Source organism: Postia placenta (genome assembly GCF_002117355.1).
Source record: "Postia placenta MAD-698-R-SB12 unplaced genomic scaffold POSPLAscaffold_9, whole genome shotgun sequence".
Lineage (NCBI taxonomy): Eukaryota > Fungi > Basidiomycota > Agaricomycetes > Polyporales > Adustoporiaceae > Rhodonia > Rhodonia placenta.
Genome location: NW_020169840.1, coordinates 1,915,513 through 1,935,369, shown reverse-complemented (window position 1 = coordinate 1,935,369; position 19,857 = coordinate 1,915,513). Strand labels below are relative to the sequence as shown.

Genomic DNA, 19,857 nt, shown 5'->3' with positions numbered 1-19,857 from the left:
CCCGGTCGCGGTCGCACCGCGGCGCATAACTTAGATAAAAGTAACACGAACAGGTGAAGAGAATAATGAATAATGTGAAAAGGTGTGCGCGAAAGGTGGAGGGGGGGGGAATGGGCAGTGGATATCGTGTCGTAGCGGGGGTACAATGTTGTTTTCTTCAGTCGCGTCGTCGTCAAATTATGCTTATTTTGCGCCCGTGCGCGCTAGAAGCCGCCGAGGCAGCCCTGGTCGGGCACGGCGAGGCCGCACCCGATCAGCGCGCTCCGCTCGGACAGCGCCTTGTAGCGCGCGCGCGCGGCGTCGGGGCTCGCGCCGCTGCGCGTGCGCACGTGCTTTCTCCGCGGCGGGCTGCCAGCGACGCTGCCGACGGAAGAAGAGTGGCGATGCACACGCGTGGGCTCGTCTTCTGGCGGGTGGCCGGGGGCGGCGATGTGCCGGACGGCACCGGGCGAGGACGGCGAGGACGCGGCGGGGCGCACGCGCGGGGAGGGGGGGTGCGGGAGGAACGAGAGCGCGCTGGGGGACGTGCCGAGCTGCATGGCCGCGAAGCTCATGCCGAGCGCGTCGGCGTCCTTGGCGCGCGGAATGGCGAGGCCCGTGCGGTGGTACGTGCCTAGCGGGGGTCAGGCGTGAGCACGGGCGCGCAGCCACAGACACGCATGCATACCTGCGGCCACAGACTCGGTGGGCGGGCTGGTGAAGCCGTCGCTCTCCTCGGACTCGGAGGACATGTCCGGGATGAGCTGCGGGAGCGCGGGCACGGTGACGGTGGGCGTCGCGCGCGGCGTGGGGTCGTCGTCGTCGTCGTCGTCGTCGGTCTCGCGGGCGACGAAGCCGGGCGCCGCGCGGGGGTGCAGATGGCGGCCGGCGCGCGTGGGGCTGCGGGTGCGGCTGGAGCTGGAGCCTGGGGTCGGGCTCGCGGACGCGTCGTCGCCGAGGGTGTAGGTGCGGCCGGGGCAGCCGCGCTCGGGGAGGGCACAGCGGTTGGGCTGGACGACGATGGGGGAGCGGTCGTACTGGGCGGGGGAGTGGGCGGAGAAGGTGCGGGAGAGGGTGGGGTTGGGGGGAAGCGGACGACGGGCTGGAGGATGCCGCGGTCGATGGCGAGGAGCTCTGTGGACTCGTCGCGGGGGGCGGCGGCGGGGACGGCGGGGGTGGTGGTGGGGCGTTTGAGGATGGGACGGGGGCAGGGGGCGTAGGTGGGGGCCATGGCGGGAGAGGCGAGGGCGGCGGGCCTGCGCTGTTGCGCAGACGAGCAGTGGCAGGGCCTGCTGGGGTTAGCAGCGGCGGAGGACGAGAGACATGGCAGCGAGGGCAGAGGCGATTTATGATACGGGCAGATGTGGTTGGTTGTTGTCGCCCTTTTCTCTCCAAATTCTAACTGCCTCGCTGACTAAGCCCGGCCACTCTCTGCTCCCCAGCGCCTCTCGCTCCGGCCGCGCCCCCCGCCATGCCCGGCCCCGCGCCGTGTGACGCCATCGCTCCCTGGCCTCGCTTGCACCAGCCAGCCTGCGCTATGCAGCCTGCGCCCCGCCGTCGCCCGCCCATCTGCGCCTGCTCGGTGCTGCTATCGCCCTGATCCGGCTAAGCCCCTGCGCGAATGGCCACCCATCATGCATCCGGCCACGCACCGGACCGTGCCGAGCTAGTCCTTCTTCGCGCCAGGCCATACTCAACGCCCGCTTATACCATTCCGAGGCATCCTCCCGCAATCTCTTGGCCTGCGCCCGGGGGGAACCAAGTTTCCCCAGCCCACCCACAGTGCGCGCGATCACACCCGCTCCAAATCCACGCTCTCTGCCAGTTTGCCTGCCTCGTGCATGCGCGCGCCAGGAAAGGACTGCCACGCAACGCGTCTCGCTGCTATTGTTCGCGAGCCGGCCGCACGCAGATTGGCACGATCACCATGACAAGAGCGGTGTTCTCCCGGCACAGGCTCCGCTTCCTCCTCGGATCCTCCCTGCATGCATATGAATCCCAATCTCGTCGTTTCCCCCGTGCGCTTGTCGGTGTCCGTCCGGGCGCTCATGAACTTTTCCCATTTCCCACTGCGCGGAGCGCAGACAGCGACCACTTCGTGCCATCTTCCGCCAACATCTGACTGTACGACCTGCTTCTCCGCACAACGCCGTGTCCTATCTTTGCCCCGACCACGCACCCACGCACCGTCCCGGCCCTGGACGCATATCCAATCCCAGGCCAAACCTAATCTGCACGAAGCGTCCCGCGCGTCCCACCAGCGCCATTGCTCGCACCCCGTCCGACGCCTGCCTGGGTATATGCGCGGCCTCAGTACGCTGTTCGCGATGGCGGGCGGTAGCACCGTCATCTCCGTCCCCAGGGCCCCAGCGATGGTGCCTGACGTATGTGCCCCCGCCGGCCCTCGTCCCGCACTCCCATCGCTCTTCACTGATCGGGCGCTAAGTACCGCTCGTTCGCCCGCGCCAGCCCAGATAGGCACTCCTCTGCCGGGTCCCCGGTGCCCGTGCTCCGGACGTCCCCACAGTCCACATGCGTCACGCCACCGTTCACGCATGTGCGCGACTGCTCAGTGGTCCGCCCAACTCACCGCCCGCCACCATGGCCTCCGAGTCGCGCGCACGTCGATGCGCCCGGTCGAATACATGACAATTAAACCGCAACTCGGTCGGTCGCCCGCCTGAAGGCTGATCTTGCCGACCCTACCATACATAGCCGTTGTGAGGCCATTCTCCCCGCGCATCGTCTGCGCCCTGAATCGGTATAGCGAGGCATGTGCCTCACTCCAAAGAACGTGACACGCGGACTCAACTAGTACCAAGTACCAGGCAAGACACAGAGCCCCAGACGATAGGATAGCCTGAGGATTTGAGGATCCGCCGCGCGTGAAGGGCGCTGCTTCCGCTCCGACGCGATCGAGATCGCCCCTCACAGCTTCTCAGGCCCAAGAGTCAAAACCATATCCAGGCCGCAGATCGCGCTTCTCCGGGGGTGCCCACCGCCATACTTCTCCAGCGGTTGCGCTAATGTGCAGCGCCGAGGGCCATCCTGCGCGGTGTATCCACGCGAAGAGGGTGGCCCCTCGCACCTCGCGTTCCCGCCTCTGGGAAGGCGACGGCGTCCTTGGTCACTTTGGTGAGGGCTTGCACGCATTTCCGAGCTGCAGTATCAGCCAATTCGCCTCCATCCAAGAGCACACTGGGCCTGTGCGCCCCGACAGCGACACCCGTCATCACTCATTGTCAGATGTGTGCCTAACGCTCGATCTTGAATCCTGAAGCTCGACGGCCGAGCAGCAGCTGACAGCGACTCTCGGGCCTATCCAGAGCCTGTCCGACACGTATCTAACGCGCAACCTACGAAGGAGGCACTCTATCTGGCGTCTGCCAGCGTATCTTCGCCCGCGTTCAAATCTTCTAGTGTCCGGTTCCCCAGGCTGTTTGACGGCGCCCTCGCCCAGCCTTCCTTTCGCGGACGACGCCTCCAGTCTTTCGACGACCCCCTCTCGCTTTGGGTGTGTGGCCCCTGCCTCCGAGGTTTCCTCCCGGGCGCCCGCCAGACGCCGCAGACACACCTCCCCTCGTCCTGGATCTGGATCCGCCGCAGGTCGCGTGTCGATGCTCTCTTTGCACGTACAAACGGAGGGCCCTGCTTCATACGAGCCTATTCCCTGCCCCGCGCACGCCATCGGGCCATCGCGAGCCTATCACGATGCTCCGCCCGTGTCTATCACGCCAGCACGCGGCTTCGCCCTGCCAGACCAGGCGGGCGCACACTCTTCACTTGACGCGGCCCCTGGGCCCTTCACAGGCGCGTCCAAGACCCGCCGCCGTCTTGCATCGGCCGTGCATGCTGCATGCGCTTGGTCAGCAGCCCCTGTCCGCCGCGGCCCTCGCCGCAGCGTAATGTGTGCCTTCCCCGCACGCAGTCCGGGGCACTATTGCGCCCGCGCGCCGTACACCCCCCCTTCTCTGGCTGCGATCCTGCGGTCTTGGGCTTCCTTCCCTCGCCCGTGTCTTCTCCCTTCCCCTCGTCTGCCCTACCCCAGATTACGCGGGGGTTCCTGGACCCTGCCCCGCATTCTTCTCGGCCCTGCCCCGCGTTCTCTGCGGGCACGCCCGGCGGAAGGCTATTTGTCGGCAGAAGCGCGGGCGCGTGCTATTGCCTCCGTGGGATGTCGAGGGTGATATGGATATGGGATAGGGACGATAATGGGAGGTGTGCTGTCGTGTGTGTGTGCGGAAGCGCGGCTGCGGTCTGTGTGGGTCCGCGCGGTGGCTCGGAAAGGCGTCCGTGTGCGGCGGCGTGGCGCGGCCTGCGACGGGTTCCTGCGACGAGTTTCAAGTGGTCGTAGCTCGTCGCGGGCGTCGAGCGTTCGAACGTTCAGCACGATTATCGAGCTGTGGCTGCGGCTCCAGACGCCCGCCCATCCGCCGACTAGCGAATGCCTATGTAGCACCCCAATCAGGACTGGACACACAAGCCTTATCGGATGATAGAGCCCGCTCCAGTTCGAAACGATGTGCCTCCCTCAACGCCGTTCACGAGCGTATCGCCGCCCTTCTCAGGAAAGGACAAGGACAGACCCGGAATGAAAAGCTGACTGCTCCCGCGCGTGCAGATCAACGGCCACTGCACGAGTGTGTAGTTGCTCGGATGTGCATCCGGCGATGAGACCTGCTGCAGTTCATACAGACAGAAGACGGCGGCTGTATGCAGCGTGATCCGCTCCAAGAAGCACGATGCCTGCATCTGGCAAGGCCTTGCGTCTACTGTACGTCTGGCGCGGCGTCGTGGCCCGCGGTCCTGGCCCCAGGTGCTTTCACAGTGGCTGCTCCGCGTCCCGTGCCCCACGGCTCTCGGGAACAGACGCGCCCTGCTGACCGCGCTTCCCCGGATGCGCGCAGGCTCTATTTACTTGCCTTCCCTGGCCCATGACGACCGTGTCTGTACACTCTATTCAGTCGCTATCCCCAGCATCTCGCGCCGGGTCCTGCTCCACACCCGGCGACCCACGAACTCGTCAATTCTGCCCAGTCTCTGGCGATCGTGATCGATAGGCGCGCGGCTGTGTCTTCTCACCGCTGGGTTGGGAATTGGCTGTCCTCTCGGCGCTTTTCTGCCCGCAGACGGCACGGGCCGTTGCCTGTCTGTTCCTGTGGGGTTTCGCGGTGCACGCGTCGCTCTATCGGGTCTTGTCTCCCAAATCAACTCGACTCGACCCGGCGCCGGCGCCTTGTGTCCGCGTCCATAACAGTCTGCCAGCGTGCATAACAGTGATGGTGTTCCGAGCGTCTCGGGCATGGTCAAACTCCCGCAACTCGGTTCTGTCACGAACACGTCCGCAGGCGACATGTTGGGCTTGATGTGCAAGCGTGGTGGAGTCTGCCTCGAGAGATACGGACGGCGGTCTCGTGCTTTTCTTTCCTGTGTTTCTCTGTCACCGCCCGGGGCGTACGACGCTGTAACCATCGCTTCATAGCAAGGCCCATGATGCCTGGATCTTGTACCACCTTAGCTACAACCTTGTGCGTTTTCTCTCTTCCCTGCCTCCAGTCCACCACCAGAAAGTTTGTCCACCTGACGCTGGTCCTGATAAACCATATTCTGTGCCATGAGTGTGATTGCCGCTCATCTGTGCATCCGGCGCGAGACACCTGGTTTCCTCCGCTCTGCACTCCGGACATCTGTCACGTCGAGCATCTTCTAGCTCTTCTGGTCAGGCTTGGGTCCACATGCACGATGCCGTGGTTCGTTGACATTCTTCCTGTTCAACGCCGCTCGACCCTGCTTGTGGGTGAATCACGGCCTGTCGTAAAGCGCCTCGAATCCAGCACCACCATCTCTTGGCCAGCGTGGTGTTAACATTCCGGTGTCTCGCGTTCCCGATTGGCCTCCTGGCATCGCGTTATCTGCCTTCATTATGCGAAAATATGCTTGGCTCGACGGCTTTGGGAACGACGCTGATGGTTTGGACGTGCGACCGATAGAATCTGAGGGTGGAGGCAATGTCACGCGATCGCACGTTGCCGTTTTGGCGCCTGGGTTGGTCAGAACTTCTATCTGCGTTAGGCGAATGGCTTATATGGTTTACTCGGGCTATCTTCAGCCTCTCTCAAGGGCAACTGAGAACGCAATTGAGGCTGTCCGCTGTGCAGCCCTGGGCGAATCTTCCGGAGACATTTTGAGAGTGACGAGTCTCGTGGTATGCTTATCGTCAGCTATGGCTTCTGGCTTCCGCACTATCTACGCATGCGCAGGCGGTTTGCTGTTGCTCCTACGATTGCCAGTTGCCAGCATATCTTGTTCACGAACAACGCGCGATGTTGCGACAATGGCCACCCATCTGACTCCAGCGTGCCCACCCTAAGATCTTGGCTTACGCGACAGATGCTGCAGACCAGATCATTAATGGCAATGCTGGAAGGCGCCAGCGACCAAAGCGGTACGTCATCGCCCCGGTTTGAACCTCGAGGAAGGACCCTTCGTCGCTTGATTGGCATTTGCCGCGTCGCCTTTACCACAAGTCCGTGCGGTTCAATTGCTGGCGGTGACGCAAACGCTTCTGGTAGGCCGGGGAATCATTGACTGCGTCTGCATGACGCAATGCGTCAATAGACTGTTGCTGTTCTCATAGCAGGCCTCAGACAAGAATGGCGTCACATCTCACGACTGATTCCGTCCCGTGCAGTCGGGCGCGCACTTGCCTTGTCGAGCGCGACGGTAGACGGGCATACGCCGGCCCCTGCCTCAAGGCAGCATATTCTGTACCAGAATTCCTCAGACGCATGCACGGAATACCCGCTGCCCTGACCGCTCAGTACTCTCGACACGTCCACGATCAGATCACCCTTGCCAACCGACGGGAAAACACATGTGTCAGCAGCATGGACGCGACTTCCCGATGACATACTGACGGCAAGTCTTCGAGTTCGCGGACGCCCAGGTCCACGAAGGCCTTGCGATTGCGTCAGAATGGTTGCCTCAATGGCTATATAAGTCGAGGGACATGTCCCGCCACGGTTCTATGGAACACACACCCCCATCAGCTTGCGGACGTGTGCGTCTTCCTGGGTGAGAGGGCAGCCCTGTCGTCTGTCGGTTCAAATTGACTTAATGATTGCATCTCAGGGTACGCAGGGCGTTCTTCCTCGCGCCTTCGCTATATCGCCGCCGTGCAGCAGTTGCGTAATAGCCTACCTCTGGGGTGGATCGGGATGTCGTACGCCTGTGATTCCAGGTTGTGGATAAGTCCATCCTATGACCACATAGGCTCTCAGACATCTTATCAGGGTATAGGCCACAATCCTCGGACCTTCGTCGAGCAAGATTGCTCAAAGCCTGCCCGAATCGTCTGACGTCAAAGCTTTGAAACGGCAATTATGCGATTCGCTGGCCTCCCATCAAGCTCGGCCTCTATCGCTATAAATGCACGCAAGGTCTCGTGGACATGCCTCTTTCACCGCTGCTCTCGAGGACTTTGTATAATGTGCGCCGTCGATGACGGATCTAACTTCCCAGATTTGTGTATTGCGTCTATATTTCGAGCTCAGCGCCGCTGAAGCTCAGGGTCTATGACGTTACCTCCTAATCACAGTCCGCTGCGGTGCGATGGCATTCATTTCCGGAGCTTGACAAACGGGATGAACAAAGATGATAGCCCCTTTCACCTGTCCACACAATGGTGCTAAATTTACAACGATAGCTTATGGTACATCCGCGGATTCAAGGATTACTGAACTTGTGACCAACTGGGATGATTGTGTCTTGTACCTACGAGCGATCCTCGGGCTGCTACTGCACAAACCCCCCTGATTCGTGCTGATAATGTGATGCGTGTCTTTCATTATCGAGAATGGTAGTTCAGACAATGTCTGCGTACGTAAGCGTAGACGATTGAGACCAGATTTGCAGCATCAGATGGGCGCGTCGACGCGTCGACGCGCCAAGGCACGTGTACCGCGTCTTGAACAGCTGCCGCCAACCCTCTCTGCTCATCTTGCAATTATGCCACCGGGAACAGCACCGCAACGCACTCCTCTTCGCCGCATCTCCCAGGGGTCTCTCTTCCGCCTTTCTCGGTCTGGCGCGTATCCAGACGCGCCTCATGGACTCGGATTTCTCGAGCCCGCGCTTTCCGAGTTGGCGGACGAGATCGAGGCCCTGAACACGAGCGTGCAGTGTCTCAGGAGCCTCGGCGACGCTCTGGGAACGTTCAACGAGAGCTTCGCGAGCTGGCTGTACGTGATGAACATGAACGCGCTCACGGTTGACTGGCCACAGGTGCGATCCTTCTTTTCCGGACTCGACAGTTCTGATACTGATGCGGTCGGAAACGCAGGCCCCGACGGACGCATCCTACAAACTGGCTGCACAAAGAGCAGGTATGTTCTCCTCCCTCTACATGCTGAACTACGGCTGAGCTGAGAACACAAGAGGAGGATGCCGCAGCCGCACTGGCAGCTCTTCAGGCAGCTCAAGCCCCTCCACACCGCGAGCCTTCCCCTGAACCGCCCAGTACTGACAAGACGACCCTGAACGCAGACGCTTCGGCAGCCGGGAACGAGACCACCATGGCAACGACCGCCTCTGCTGGCTCCAAGATCGCAGTTAAGAAGAAGGGCAAGCCAAAGATGACGGCGAAGGAGAAGCGCGAACGGTCGCTGTTCGTTGACAAGGTCGTAACCGCGCTGCCGCTAGAGTTCCGCGGGAGCGACCCGAATTTGCGCCGAAACGTCGAGACGGTGATCGAAGGATTCTTGGATCGGCCGGAGAGGGGGCTTGGCAGTACGTTCACCGGTTGGATGAAGTTCATTTGCGTGCGTGCTGACGTGTGAATATGAAGTTCTAGAGCTGGTCAAACCACCAGATCTTACACAGGCTCGCGCGAATAAATGCCTGATAGCACTTGTCAACCGGAAGATCGTGCAAAAGGACAACAGCACCGTATGTCGTCTTCGTTTCACTACATGTACACGCTTTCATTCGATGTTTAGGGTGCTGTTCAATACCACTGGCACGGACTACCTGCATGATATACCCTTTGTTGTAGTAACAACTCATGTCATTGTACTACGTAAACTTGTTATATTCGATGGCGACATAACACAAAGGCAAACAACACAGACACAAGCTTGAAGAAAAACACAGTTTGGACGAACAACATGGCTAGACAAGACAATATGCAAAGGCACAACATGCATAGAACGGTTAAAAACAAAGGGAATAGGATCACACATATTACCGCTCTTCCGTGGACTGACGAGTCCCTCGTTACTTCTGTGGCATCACAGTACGATGGGGACGTGCATTCATGATGTCTCCTAAGAAACCTGAAGTGATGTTTGACGTCATGCCTGCCACAGGCCGAGCCGGGCTATGGGATGCGACACCATTCTCAGTGGCCCTGAACGACCGAGCAACTTTCTTATGCGCGGGTGAGGGCATCGACCTAGGGGAGCTCCTGGTTCTCCTTGTGGTATCTCACGTATCACCGACGGTGGTCCCGCACACAATGGAAGGACGTACTTGATTATACGAGAACGCCTCGGCGTACCACTCGTCAGATGCGGCGGTATGTTTTCTTTGTCCTCGTCATCGGCCATTGTCCTTGGGACATAAACTCAGAGGGTGCCATTGATACAACGATATGCATTCACCTGTGCAACCCCGACTCCAGACGAGTGACCTGGGGCAGCATGAGATTGGCTTGGGTTCCCTTCATGCTGGACGTTTCTGAGGGTCCAGTGGCTTGGCCAACAATCTGAACGTCGAAGTTTTCGGATGCAAGATCTTCGTTTCCGCCTAGACGCATTCCAGTCAGTGCGTAAAGCTCTCGAAATTGGGGCTCGTCCGCGTATAAGTTTATATCGAGGTTCTTGAGGCGCCGGCCAAATTGCTTGACGAAGCGACTTCTGAAACCGTCGAGTAAATTCTCTAGTGTTTGGTCATCGGTGAGTTCTCGCTATTTAACTGGATATCAGCATGGATGCAAGGGCCACAATCAACACTGAACCTTCTGCAAATCATCCAGTAGGATATGGAGCGTGGCTAGGGAGAGATCGCTTGCTTCGCTCGGTATGTACAGCTTGTCGAGTAGTTTACAGAGGGTCTTGCAATTGTCATCTACGGGTTGCCGGTCACGATGCTCACCGGATTTTCCATCCTCTTTCTAGAACGCACGTACCTATCCTTTCAGCCTTATAGAATGTCTTGAGGATGTCTATGGCAAGTGCGACATGCGTGTCTCGTGTGCCAGACTGCCTGTACCAAAATCATAAAATGTAGGAGAGAATGACGGGAGGCGTACACACCCCTTTACCAAATGCCGAGGATCTGTCCATTCGACAAGAAGCAGGCCAAATTGATACGGAGTGACCATCTCTTCGTCTTCCGACAACTCGTCGTTCACCTTATGGACCATGTTCAACGACATGATCCCAATCTGAACGGAATCAAGTCTGAGTCGGGTTATGTGTGCATAAAACATGATAGGCACCTTCTGCATCCGAGTCTGGTTCTCTAGGGACAAGTAACAATAGGCAGGGAGGAAGTATGCAAGGCATTGCCGCACTTCGTGGTTGTCTGCGGTTGCCGGCGACACGAATATGAGCACTAAGCTGGTCAACACCTGAACCTTGCGCATCAGCCTCGGATTTCATAGCATTACATGAGAAGCAGAGGTGTACTCGTTCGTCATCGATGAGCCCAGCGAGCATTAGTTTGGCTATGCCTATACACAACGCCGCCTGAACCGCAGGGGAATCCTCGATTTCCAGGACATGAAGCAGGAATGCAACAACCTGCTCCGACTAATGAACGTGCATCGTAAGTGTGCACGATGTTGTGACATCTCCGCAAGGGAATAAGCAACGTACGACAGCTTGCGAGCCGAGCAATTCCTCTTCATGTACCATGAGGATATCGAAGAGGACTTGCAATACGCTGGTCTTCAACTGTTCTGGAGCACTCTGTATCTGGTTCAGGAATAGCTGCAAGGAATTCATGGCTAACTCCTGTAAACATCTAGTAGTGGCATGCAAGGGACGAATGGCGTCCGTTATCTATTTACCTTCGAAATTAAGCAGCACAAGCCCAGACTTGTGAGGCCTCGCTCGCGCAGCGCGAGCTCCTTCCTCTTGATGGAAGGGATGATCAGGTCGGCGAGTATACCCTCGAGAGTCGAATTCTCGTTCATGTTCTGAAGCCATGTCAGATGATGTGGTGGTCGGCTACACCAGGCACGAGCATACCCCATTGACCCGGCTGAGCATCGCTATGCAGATCTTGAGGCAGCGCATATCAATAGCATTGGCCTTCGCTTGCTCTTCCGGAGACATCTCCGCGGGTTCCTTAGCCCTCTTCAATGAACGGGTACGAATAGAGCTCTGTGTTGTATCGATAGAGCCACTGCGATCTCCTGGTGCCTGCAAGGACGCGAAATCAGCGCATATAGTCAGCTTCTCTTGACAAATGGAATCGTACAAGTTGATCCGGGCATTCATCGTCACCATCCCGTAGGTCAGCTACGATCTCCACAACAATACGGATGCGTTCTCGTTCACCAGCGCCGGTTAAGGCGAGGACCTCCATACATGGCTCCAGTAGGTCCTCGGGCATGAGCTCGTGAGCGAGCATCTCACCTGCCAAGAACATAGAATTGAGATTCCGACATTCCACGCTGAAAGCTAGCCTTACGTGCGACAGCGAAGAGCTTCTTTCTCCCAATCTCGTCCGAATAGTCGCACAACGACACGAGGCGCAGCATTTCGTTTACGACGAGAGTGTGCTCGGCAACAGCGTCTTCTTTACTGTCCAGATCGTCTTCCTTCTCTTCGATAGCGTGCGTATGAGATTCTGCAAGCAGTTGAGCCTCTTCGAGATCTTCGATTGCATCCAGGAGTGAGTTGCACTCTTCTTGAAGGAAGTATGCCAGTGTGGTCACTACAGGCAATCTAGAGGCGTCGATGCTAGCCTCATCTTCACGCTCCCGACAGTATTCAACGTACACTCTTGCCGCGAAACAGGCTTCGGAGGACAATCTCGTCCAGAATGCATCTATCGGTCGATGTAGCGGACGTCTGGCTTCAAAATAAGAGGTACACAACACACCAGGGAAAGCAATCTTGCGTGTTATGTCCACCCGCATTGACATCAGCGCCTTCATGGCGTCAGTGGCAATAGAGTTTCCTTCTGGACTGGCCAGGTCAAACAGTTTGAGAAATTGAACGAGCATCTCCACTGCATCTTGCTTGTCAATGTTTTCAACGACTGCATCGAACCATCCGACGACCATACGGCGTGCAGCCGTCCTGACCGCGTCTTCCCTGTCACCCAGTCCGTCATGCACCATTCGTTCACGCTGAGTCAAAGTAAGCTGTCGTGGATGAATGGCATCTCTGGTGGCGGGGTCCTGGGCACCGTGGACCGGCTTGACCAACCTGGCCATCGTCGACAGGACTTGAGAGATCAAAGCCTTGCGCACGGAGGGGTCGACATCCTGACTCCTGGTCAGGAGGACAGGGAGTGTGCGGGGCGTCAATGGGGTACACAGGAGTGCTGTACGGCGCACCTCGCTGATGCAACCGGGAAATAAGTAAAACGACAACTATGACCAAGAAGGACACGCTCACGCTGAGGGGTCAGAACATAAACTATCTAGCAAAACGTTGATGATACTTGACCGGTCATTGGATAAATCGCTAGGATCTTCGCTGTCCACGAGTCTAGACAACGCTACTACAGCACAACAGCGTATGACGGATTCCCTGTCGCAGGTGCGATCAATGAGATGGTCGCGCAGCTTCCCGTATGTCTCTTCGCTGCGTGAGATAGTCAATGTCGATAGCCCCATCCTGGAAACACAGCAACGAACTCGAATGTATTGAGGCGCGCCGCTAGCTCTGCCACGATGCTGATACAGCGGTACCGTACCGTCTTGTCCTTCGCAGTGAATCCGCCGAGTAGCCATTGCAGCACTCTCGCGATGAATCGCATGCAACTGGAATCGCCCTCATTCGCGTGTATACCTTCTAAACTCGACACGAAAGAGAGCATGTGAGCGATCAAAAGGTCAAAGGCAGCAAGCACCGGTGTCCCACAAAAGCTTGAGGATGGAAATCCTAGAATTACAGATCACAATGGTAGTCGTGCGTGATGGTCGATATGTTTCATGCGAAGGAGCAGTTGAAGATATGTTACAAATTCCGGACTTACCTTTATTGATGATGTACTCCGCATATGCGCCTATGAACCTGACTACTTGATCGGCAGAGGCAGGCCCCTTCTTTATGACCAGAACGCGACCAATCATAGTGAGGAAGGTCTCTTCAAATATTAGTTCTCTTGCATCACAGACGGAGGTATTTTTTGGTGATCCATAAATACTAATCACTTGATTGTGCAGTTTATAGAGCGCTGCACAGTTCTTGTGATGATTCGCCAGAGACTGCTGTGCCTGATTGAAGATCCGTGGGATGGCGTCTGGGATCCTCTCAAACACACGCATTGAATCTGGCATAACCGCGGTATGTCTGGTGCAGATTGGGACACGTATCAACTTATATGTACCGAAGATAAATATATACGATTCTGGGCTTACAATTTCTTTCGCGAAGCTCGTTCAATATCTAGCGGTTCCGGCGTTGGTTTTGAAAGACGATTATTGTGAAGTGCTGCTGAACATTAAATAGTGGATATGTTGATAGCTGAAAGGTCCTGGCCCGGAAATGGTGTCACGGTATGTGTGCGAGTTTGACACTGTTGGAGTCGAACCTGAGCGCGTCGTGTGCACGTGCTGGGAATCGCAGCCTACCGGATGACATGCGGTCGTCCACTTCATCTTTCGCCTTCATCCTGCCCACCACCATCCTGGACGAGGTAGCCGGCGGGCCTCCGTGCTTGGGTAGCCGACGTATTCGCGTCGACTGCTCAACAGAATAGGTCTGTCTCATCTTCTCCTTATCGGCAACGATCTGGACCATCCAGATCCGTAGGGTAGTACCTTACGCGACCCGTGAGCAGAGAAACCCTGCAGTGCGCGAGGCGATGCGCAAACCCAGACTCTAGTGGATTGGCACACTGCTCGAGTGCCTACCAGTAAGGCTGGTGTTGCCTCCGCAAAGCAAGCTTTCTATGAAGGCGACGTTGTATGTGCAACGAACAGATTGTCGAATTTGACGGTCTACTCTCAATATGAGAGTCGTACAGCTGGAACGCAGCTGTGCTGAGGGTATTTCTCAGAGCGAGAGCGAGCTGCTCCCCATTGGGTGTTGTACGAGAGGAGGGAGGCGAGGAACCAGACACATTCTGTCACCAGTGTATAGCGCATGCTGATCGTCTCGTGATGCGCCATGGATACAAATTTTTGGATGTCCTTGACCTTCTCATGAGGTCTTTCTGATGTGGTGTTTAGACCAAATGTAATGCTAGCTGGTAATCATCCTTGTGTTCTCTACTATAAGCTTTACAACAACAAATCCATGATCAGGATAGACAAGCCCATTGAGCTATTTGCGTAATTTGTGGTTACTGGAAGCATAGTCGATCAAGCATACCACCACGACACATATTTCTCTACTTGTTAGAATTACAGCCAAACCAATATTGATAGACCTCCTCTCGCAAAGTATACACTTCGGCAAAGTAGGGCAGAAGCTCGCGGCAGGAGCTGGCAGTGGTGCAGACACGTCGACGAGCAGCCGATGGGCTACTGAGGATCGTGAGATAGACACTCGCTGTAATCCCCTCGTGCTCTTGCCGTCATTGTCAGTAATGTACAATATATTCCTCCTCAGAAGGAATTCGGTGTATAACACATGTCTGACTCCATGACTCGTGGTCAGATCAAGGAAGCTACTAACATCGCAGATTCCGTCGCTGTCACCTATCTTTGTTTGCAGAAGTAGAGAGCGACGATGTAGACTTGACAATCAGACGAATATCGAGACATCGGCGTGAGCTACATACTATATACGGCTGCAGTGAACAGTACTGAGATCTCTGAGGGATGAGGGCACATCACCCCCGAGGTGCCGCTATGCTCCATGCCGCTTATCTGTACTTTTCGCGAGGGAGATCTATCAATATTGGTTTTGCTGTAGCATAATAGGTAAGCTCTGCATGAGTGCTACAAGGTTCAATGCCCTCAGGACAAAAGCTAATCGTTCCTAAGTTAAGTTGTAGGACCGTGTGTATTTATGGCTGGAAACATTCCGTTCATGAACGATGCACTTATCTACTGTTTGCTCCGAAAGGTCGTATTAATCAGCTGCAACCCAACACTTTGCTGTCCCTGTGATAGAACTTTCAGCACGCCATTCCTATGTTAGATAGGCAATGCCCGTAGTAGAAAACGCTGTGAGACGCCCTGTGGAGAGAGTATCCGTGTTCGCTGTCATGGGCTATTCAACATAACAGTCCGCCGTGAGGGCTCTACTTTCGCCGGAGACAGGTAGGGAGGTTATCAGGAAGGTCGTCCCTGGCATGTTCGGCCAATCCCAGTCCTCGAAACTTGGCTTCGGTCGAAGAAGAATATGATACGTACTACTTGCATACACCTCAATGCAACCGCATCATCCCGTGGGGGGGGGGGGGGGGGCATTGTCTTGCGCGTACTTAGCAGGCTGGTCACAACGTCAGATAGTACCATGTCTCATTCACCAAATGTCGCGATATCCAGCGGGGGCATCGTCAGGCGAGTCATATCGCCTGACTGACGTCATGCTTTACCAACACCTCGACTCTCAGAATTCATACGAATATCAGCACGGCTTCCCTACCGCGGCTCTAGTAGATGTTGATGCGGTTTCAACGAGGTTTCTCATATCGTGCACATTCTTGCTACCATAGCTTGAGCATAGTCGTTGGGAACATAATACCATCGGTAGATCCTCCAGGTATACAATGACCAATCGTTGTTACAAAGCCCTGTTTATTGCGTACCGCGAAATAGAGAGCTCACGCCTTTGTGGAAGTGGCGGCCTTCTGTCCAATACCGCGCCCAGTGAAGCCCCACTCGATCTGCCGCGCCTGTCTGAGCGCCACGCCCAGGTCTTCCGCGAACGACCAGACAAGGCCAGGGTTCTTCTGGAAATAGCGACCAACGAAGACCACGTCTGCCGAGTCCTGCCGGGTCCGCGTGTGGGTCAATCCAACATGCCCTCGATCAAACAACAGACTCACCTCGTCGAGAATGGCCTGGGCAAGATGACCATTAGTGATACCACCGACGGCACTAACGAAGATCTTCGATCCGTGCGCCTGTTTGACGGCGCGCGCGAGCGGCACCTGAAAGAGGCCCGTCATCTTGCGGTCCTTGTCATCATGGTCGAGGAGGGACGCCAATGAAAATTGTTGGCGGGGGTGGACACCGCCGCTCGACACGTCGAGCAAATCGACCCCGTGCTCTGCGAGGACAGGCGTGAGGCGCAGTGTGTCATCCAAAGTCCACGACTCATTGGGCAGTACGGCCTGCAACCAGTCCGTGGCAGGGATCCTACAAAAATGCACAGCATAATTAACTACCGAACTCGGTCCAAGGAACGTAGGCTGCAGAAAAACTTACCGGACGAACAAAGGCATCGTGGGCGGTATTACAGCGCGAATGGCGTCGACAACCTCGACAAGCAGACGTATACGGTTCTCGAAACTTCCTCCATACTCATCGGTACGTTTGTTGACCGAGGGTGCAAAGAACTCGCTTAGGAGGTATCCGTGCGCAGCGTGAATCTCGATCACGTCAAAGCCAGCACGGAGGGAACGCCTCGCACCGTCTGCGAATGCCCGCACGACACGCTTAATGTCCGCTTTGGTAAGCTCTTTCGGCTGGGCAGAATTCTCGTCGTAGGCGAGCGCACTGGGGCAATAGACATCGTTTTGCCAGCCACCGTCGATCTCTGGGGCAGCTAAGTGAAAGTGGAGCCAGGGGGCAACAGTGGAGGCCTTACGGCCAGCATGGGCAAGCTGAATGGCGACTTTCTGGCCCTGCGAGTGCGCGAACTCAACGATCTTGCGCCAAGGCTCGATGTGCTCGTCGGACCAGATGCCCGCGCATTGAGGGGTGATACGGCCCTCAGGGACGACAGCGGTCGCTTCGACGACGGTAAGACCAGGGCCACGGGTCAAGATCCCGCCCACTGCATGAAGATCAGTACGCTAACGAGATGGCATACCTGCAATGCTTCACTCACAGTGGGCGAGCTGCCATGCAGTCACCTTGCCATCCTCAGAAGAGTATTGGCTCAGAGGAGAAAGCTAAACATAGGAGTAGTTAGATCGCGATCGAGCTAATGCATTGAGTTCAGCCCCACTTACCCAGATGCGGTTTTGGAACTCAACACCGCGGATCTTCAACGGCTGGAAGAGCTTCGGGATGGGCTTTCCATCTGGCTGGGGATCGAGGGCGGTACCCGCTGGAGGGTTCTGCGCTGGCGTAAAGTATCCGATGCCCGGCGCGGGCGCATTCACTATATTATTGATATGGGCCATGTTGATATCAGCTTGTGTACTCTGTGATCTGTCAAGAAGGGAGGATGGGAGAAATGGATGATGCGCACCCGCTATCCTTTATACTCGCCGATACTGTCGCTTGAAGGACATCTCAGCTTCCATTTGAGAGCAAATCAATGAGGCGTCCGCAGCTGACTCATGATAGTGAGATTTGTCTCGTATCCATACTCACCGTATCCGAGCCTCACCACTCATACCCACCGTACCCGAACCACACCACCTCGAGAAGGGGGGCCTAAGGCAGCTAGATAGGCCTTCCCCTCCTCGCGGGGATAAGCGCCCACAAGCGCCCGAATGTGATGGCCATAGTAGGCTTCTGGTATTTGGAAGTAGTAGGGTGATCTTTGATCGGCTTCCCAATACAGCATTCATACCTAGCAAAGTTATGTTGAGACCGGTGAATGCTACACTGTGGTCCGCCGCACAATTTCAAGTTCACTTGTGTCAAGCATCTATAATTAGCGTCTCCGAGGTTCGGTTCTTGCCATGAACCTTGGATCGGACTGAACCTTGGACCGAATCCAACGGGTTCGACGGGTTCGGAGCAGGTTCGAACCTAGCGAGCCTTCAGATTCTAGTTGATTATACACAAGATGTTAGAGTTCGAGTTTTAAAGTCGTGCTATAGCCACAACACATAAACAAAAGAGCGACTGTTTGAGAAAGATAAGCAACCTTGAGAGTAACAATCGTATTACATCCGACAGTAGGCCCTTCGTTAACGCGTTACCCACGTGCTGGGAAACTTTCCCGCATACTTGTCGATCGCGGTCGCTCCCATCTCCCTGCATCCATGTCCGCTCCGGTCCTCTTCGTTGATGGAGGACTGTACTAGCGATGGTCAAACGGGCGAGCTATTCAATCTGCTCGCCCCTCTCGCGCCTGTCTGATAAACACGAGCTGTCCGTCTTACCTCTCTCCTTATCGGCTTCGCTCTGCGCTATCGAGCACAGATGCATAGGATGCCATCCTATGTAGCCTGTGGGATCGAGAGACCAACCAACACCAGGAGCCCTCCAGGAAATCCGAGAGGCTGTATGTATGCATGATGACATTGCAACCAGGCAATCTGGGAAGGCTCACGATGTGGGCACCATTTTGCTGGTGTTGTCTGCATGCAAGCACCTGCTAGTATCTTGTTGTTTGTCTAGATGAACTTATGACAAGATGCTCTCTCTTAGGAGAGATAGGAAATCACATTTCCTTACCCCTACTCTGGCTTGTGTCGGTCAGAGGTGGGGAGAGCAGATTCTGCTCGTTGGTTCTCGAGCACAATTGGGTGGGCTTGTTCTCACTCAAGTACCACGAGCCTCTGGTATTTATGTGCCTATCTCACATTTGGCAGTGTTGCATGAGGGGAGTGCGGTGAGCAAATGGACTACTCTGTGACTGGTGCTGGTCGTCGCTGGTGAGCGGACCGACACTGCACCCTTCGCGGGTGCGCGTCACGGCTCATGGACATCAATGTTTGGACCACTACTGACCTCCTTGAGAGGTCAAGTAGATTTACGGTATTTGTTGCTATTCATGGCACACGAACTAGGAATGTGAATGTATACACAAAATTGGTTATTGATATCCACGAAGCCTGTGAGTGATTCTGCGATAGAACATAGGCGTGTTTCTCTCAATCAAGCGCAAGCGGGCGAATAGTGGCTCGTATGTTATGGTTGACGATAACTGCTACTGCTTCGAGTATGTGCAGGAAGAGTTTCGGCGATCTGCTCGCGCAGGCTAGACCGAGGAAACGACATAATCGGGCGAACACAATCAAAGAGCACTCGAAGGTGTACATAAGTACAGTAGCTCAATCTGTTTGATTCTGCGCTCTCTAATGTATGTCCTCAGGTATACATCACCATGATGCGTACTTGCACCACGACAAAGGTGCATTACGCCAGTAAGCTATGACCTCGGCGCTTATCTGTGTCAAAGCAACAGGATGCCACGGCCCCACTTGTCCAAACTCCGACCTGGATTTGGTTCAACTTCAGAGAACATCGATTGTCCTTCTCTGAGCCACTATCCCTGTGGCCGCGTCCAAGAGCGACCCTTCTGATACAATGGATAAGCGGCATCGACTGTCAACACCACGAGATCAGAGCCTGTCTAGGACGTCTCAGGAAGTGCGCGCGAATGTTGATACATGTATCACGGCCACGGCGCCACCGGCGCCACAGGACTTTGAGCTCGACCCTGCGCTATTCGACCCTGCCTTCCTGTGCTCAGCAGTTCAAGACCTTGGGACTCAAGATACATCGTTCGCTCCTCAGGCCAGTCATATAAATATTTAATTCTTATACGCTTTTGCTCGCTCACTGAACCTATCCATTAGCTCGACTTCAGTCAACTACTTCTGCATCCCGCTGAT

General features: G+C 56.0%; 6 protein-coding genes across 6 annotated transcripts; 2 read left to right on the top strand and 4 right to left on the bottom strand.

Annotated features, from left to right (window-relative positions):
- Positions 1 to 1,302, bottom strand: POSPLADRAFT_1074898 (hypothetical protein). The gene is made up of 3 exons (XM_024482755.1): positions 1,076 to 1,302; positions 668 to 1,016; positions 1 to 613 (listed from the first exon to the last, which is right to left on the bottom strand). The coding sequence occupies exons 1-3, from the start codon at positions 1,208 to 1,210 to the stop codon at positions 204 to 206; spliced, it is 894 nt and encodes a 297-aa protein (XP_024338109.1). The 5' UTR covers positions 1,211 to 1,302; the 3' UTR covers positions 1 to 203.
- A 5,060-nt stretch (positions 1,303 to 6,362) lies between these two features.
- POSPLADRAFT_1040434 (hypothetical protein) lies at positions 6,363 to 7,168 on the top strand. The gene is made up of 3 exons (XM_024477744.1): positions 6,363 to 6,551; positions 6,617 to 7,043; positions 7,114 to 7,168. Exon 2 carries the CDS (start codon positions 6,633 to 6,635, stop codon positions 6,885 to 6,887), a length of 255 nt encoding a protein of 84 aa, XP_024338108.1. The 5' UTR covers positions 6,363 to 6,551; positions 6,617 to 6,632; the 3' UTR covers positions 6,888 to 7,043; positions 7,114 to 7,168.
- An 818-nt stretch (positions 7,169 to 7,986) lies between these two features.
- POSPLADRAFT_1047535 (hypothetical protein) lies at positions 7,987 to 9,014 on the top strand (the record flags this gene model as incomplete). The annotated part of the gene is made up of 4 exons (XM_024479312.1): positions 7,987 to 8,363; positions 8,408 to 8,766; positions 8,831 to 8,925; positions 8,976 to 9,014. The coding sequence occupies 4 exons, from the start codon at positions 7,987 to 7,989 to the stop codon at positions 9,012 to 9,014; spliced, it is 870 nt and encodes a 289-aa protein (XP_024338107.1).
- Positions 9,015 to 9,634: 620 nt separating this feature from the next.
- On the bottom strand, positions 9,635 to 13,486 carry POSPLADRAFT_1146467 (hypothetical protein; the record flags this gene model as incomplete). The annotated part of the gene is made up of 16 exons (XM_024485937.1): positions 9,635 to 9,943; positions 9,995 to 10,104; positions 10,166 to 10,242; positions 10,293 to 10,423; positions 10,478 to 10,609; positions 10,668 to 10,790; positions 10,857 to 10,994; positions 11,051 to 11,179; positions 11,232 to 11,388; positions 11,450 to 11,621; positions 11,677 to 12,036; positions 12,091 to 12,377; positions 12,420 to 12,554; positions 12,612 to 12,800; positions 12,854 to 13,007; positions 13,111 to 13,486. 16 exons carry the CDS (start codon positions 13,484 to 13,486, stop codon positions 9,635 to 9,637), a joined length of 2,979 nt encoding a protein of 992 aa, XP_024338106.1.
- Positions 13,487 to 15,936: 2,450 nt separating this feature from the next.
- POSPLADRAFT_1146981 (hypothetical protein) lies at positions 15,937 to 17,466 on the bottom strand (the record flags this gene model as incomplete). The annotated part of the gene is made up of 5 exons (XM_024486010.1): positions 15,937 to 16,104; positions 16,162 to 16,474; positions 16,544 to 17,114; positions 17,169 to 17,232; positions 17,293 to 17,466. The coding sequence occupies 5 exons, from the start codon at positions 17,464 to 17,466 to the stop codon at positions 15,937 to 15,939; spliced, it is 1,290 nt and encodes a 429-aa protein (XP_024338105.1).
- Positions 17,467 to 18,340: 874 nt separating this feature from the next.
- Positions 18,341 to 18,541, bottom strand: POSPLADRAFT_1047534 (hypothetical protein; the record flags this gene model as incomplete). The annotated part of the gene is made up of 1 exon (XM_024479311.1): positions 18,341 to 18,541. The coding sequence occupies one exon, from the start codon at positions 18,539 to 18,541 to the stop codon at positions 18,341 to 18,343; it is 201 nt and encodes a 66-aa protein (XP_024338104.1).
- Positions 18,542 to 19,857: the final 1,316 nt, after the last annotated feature.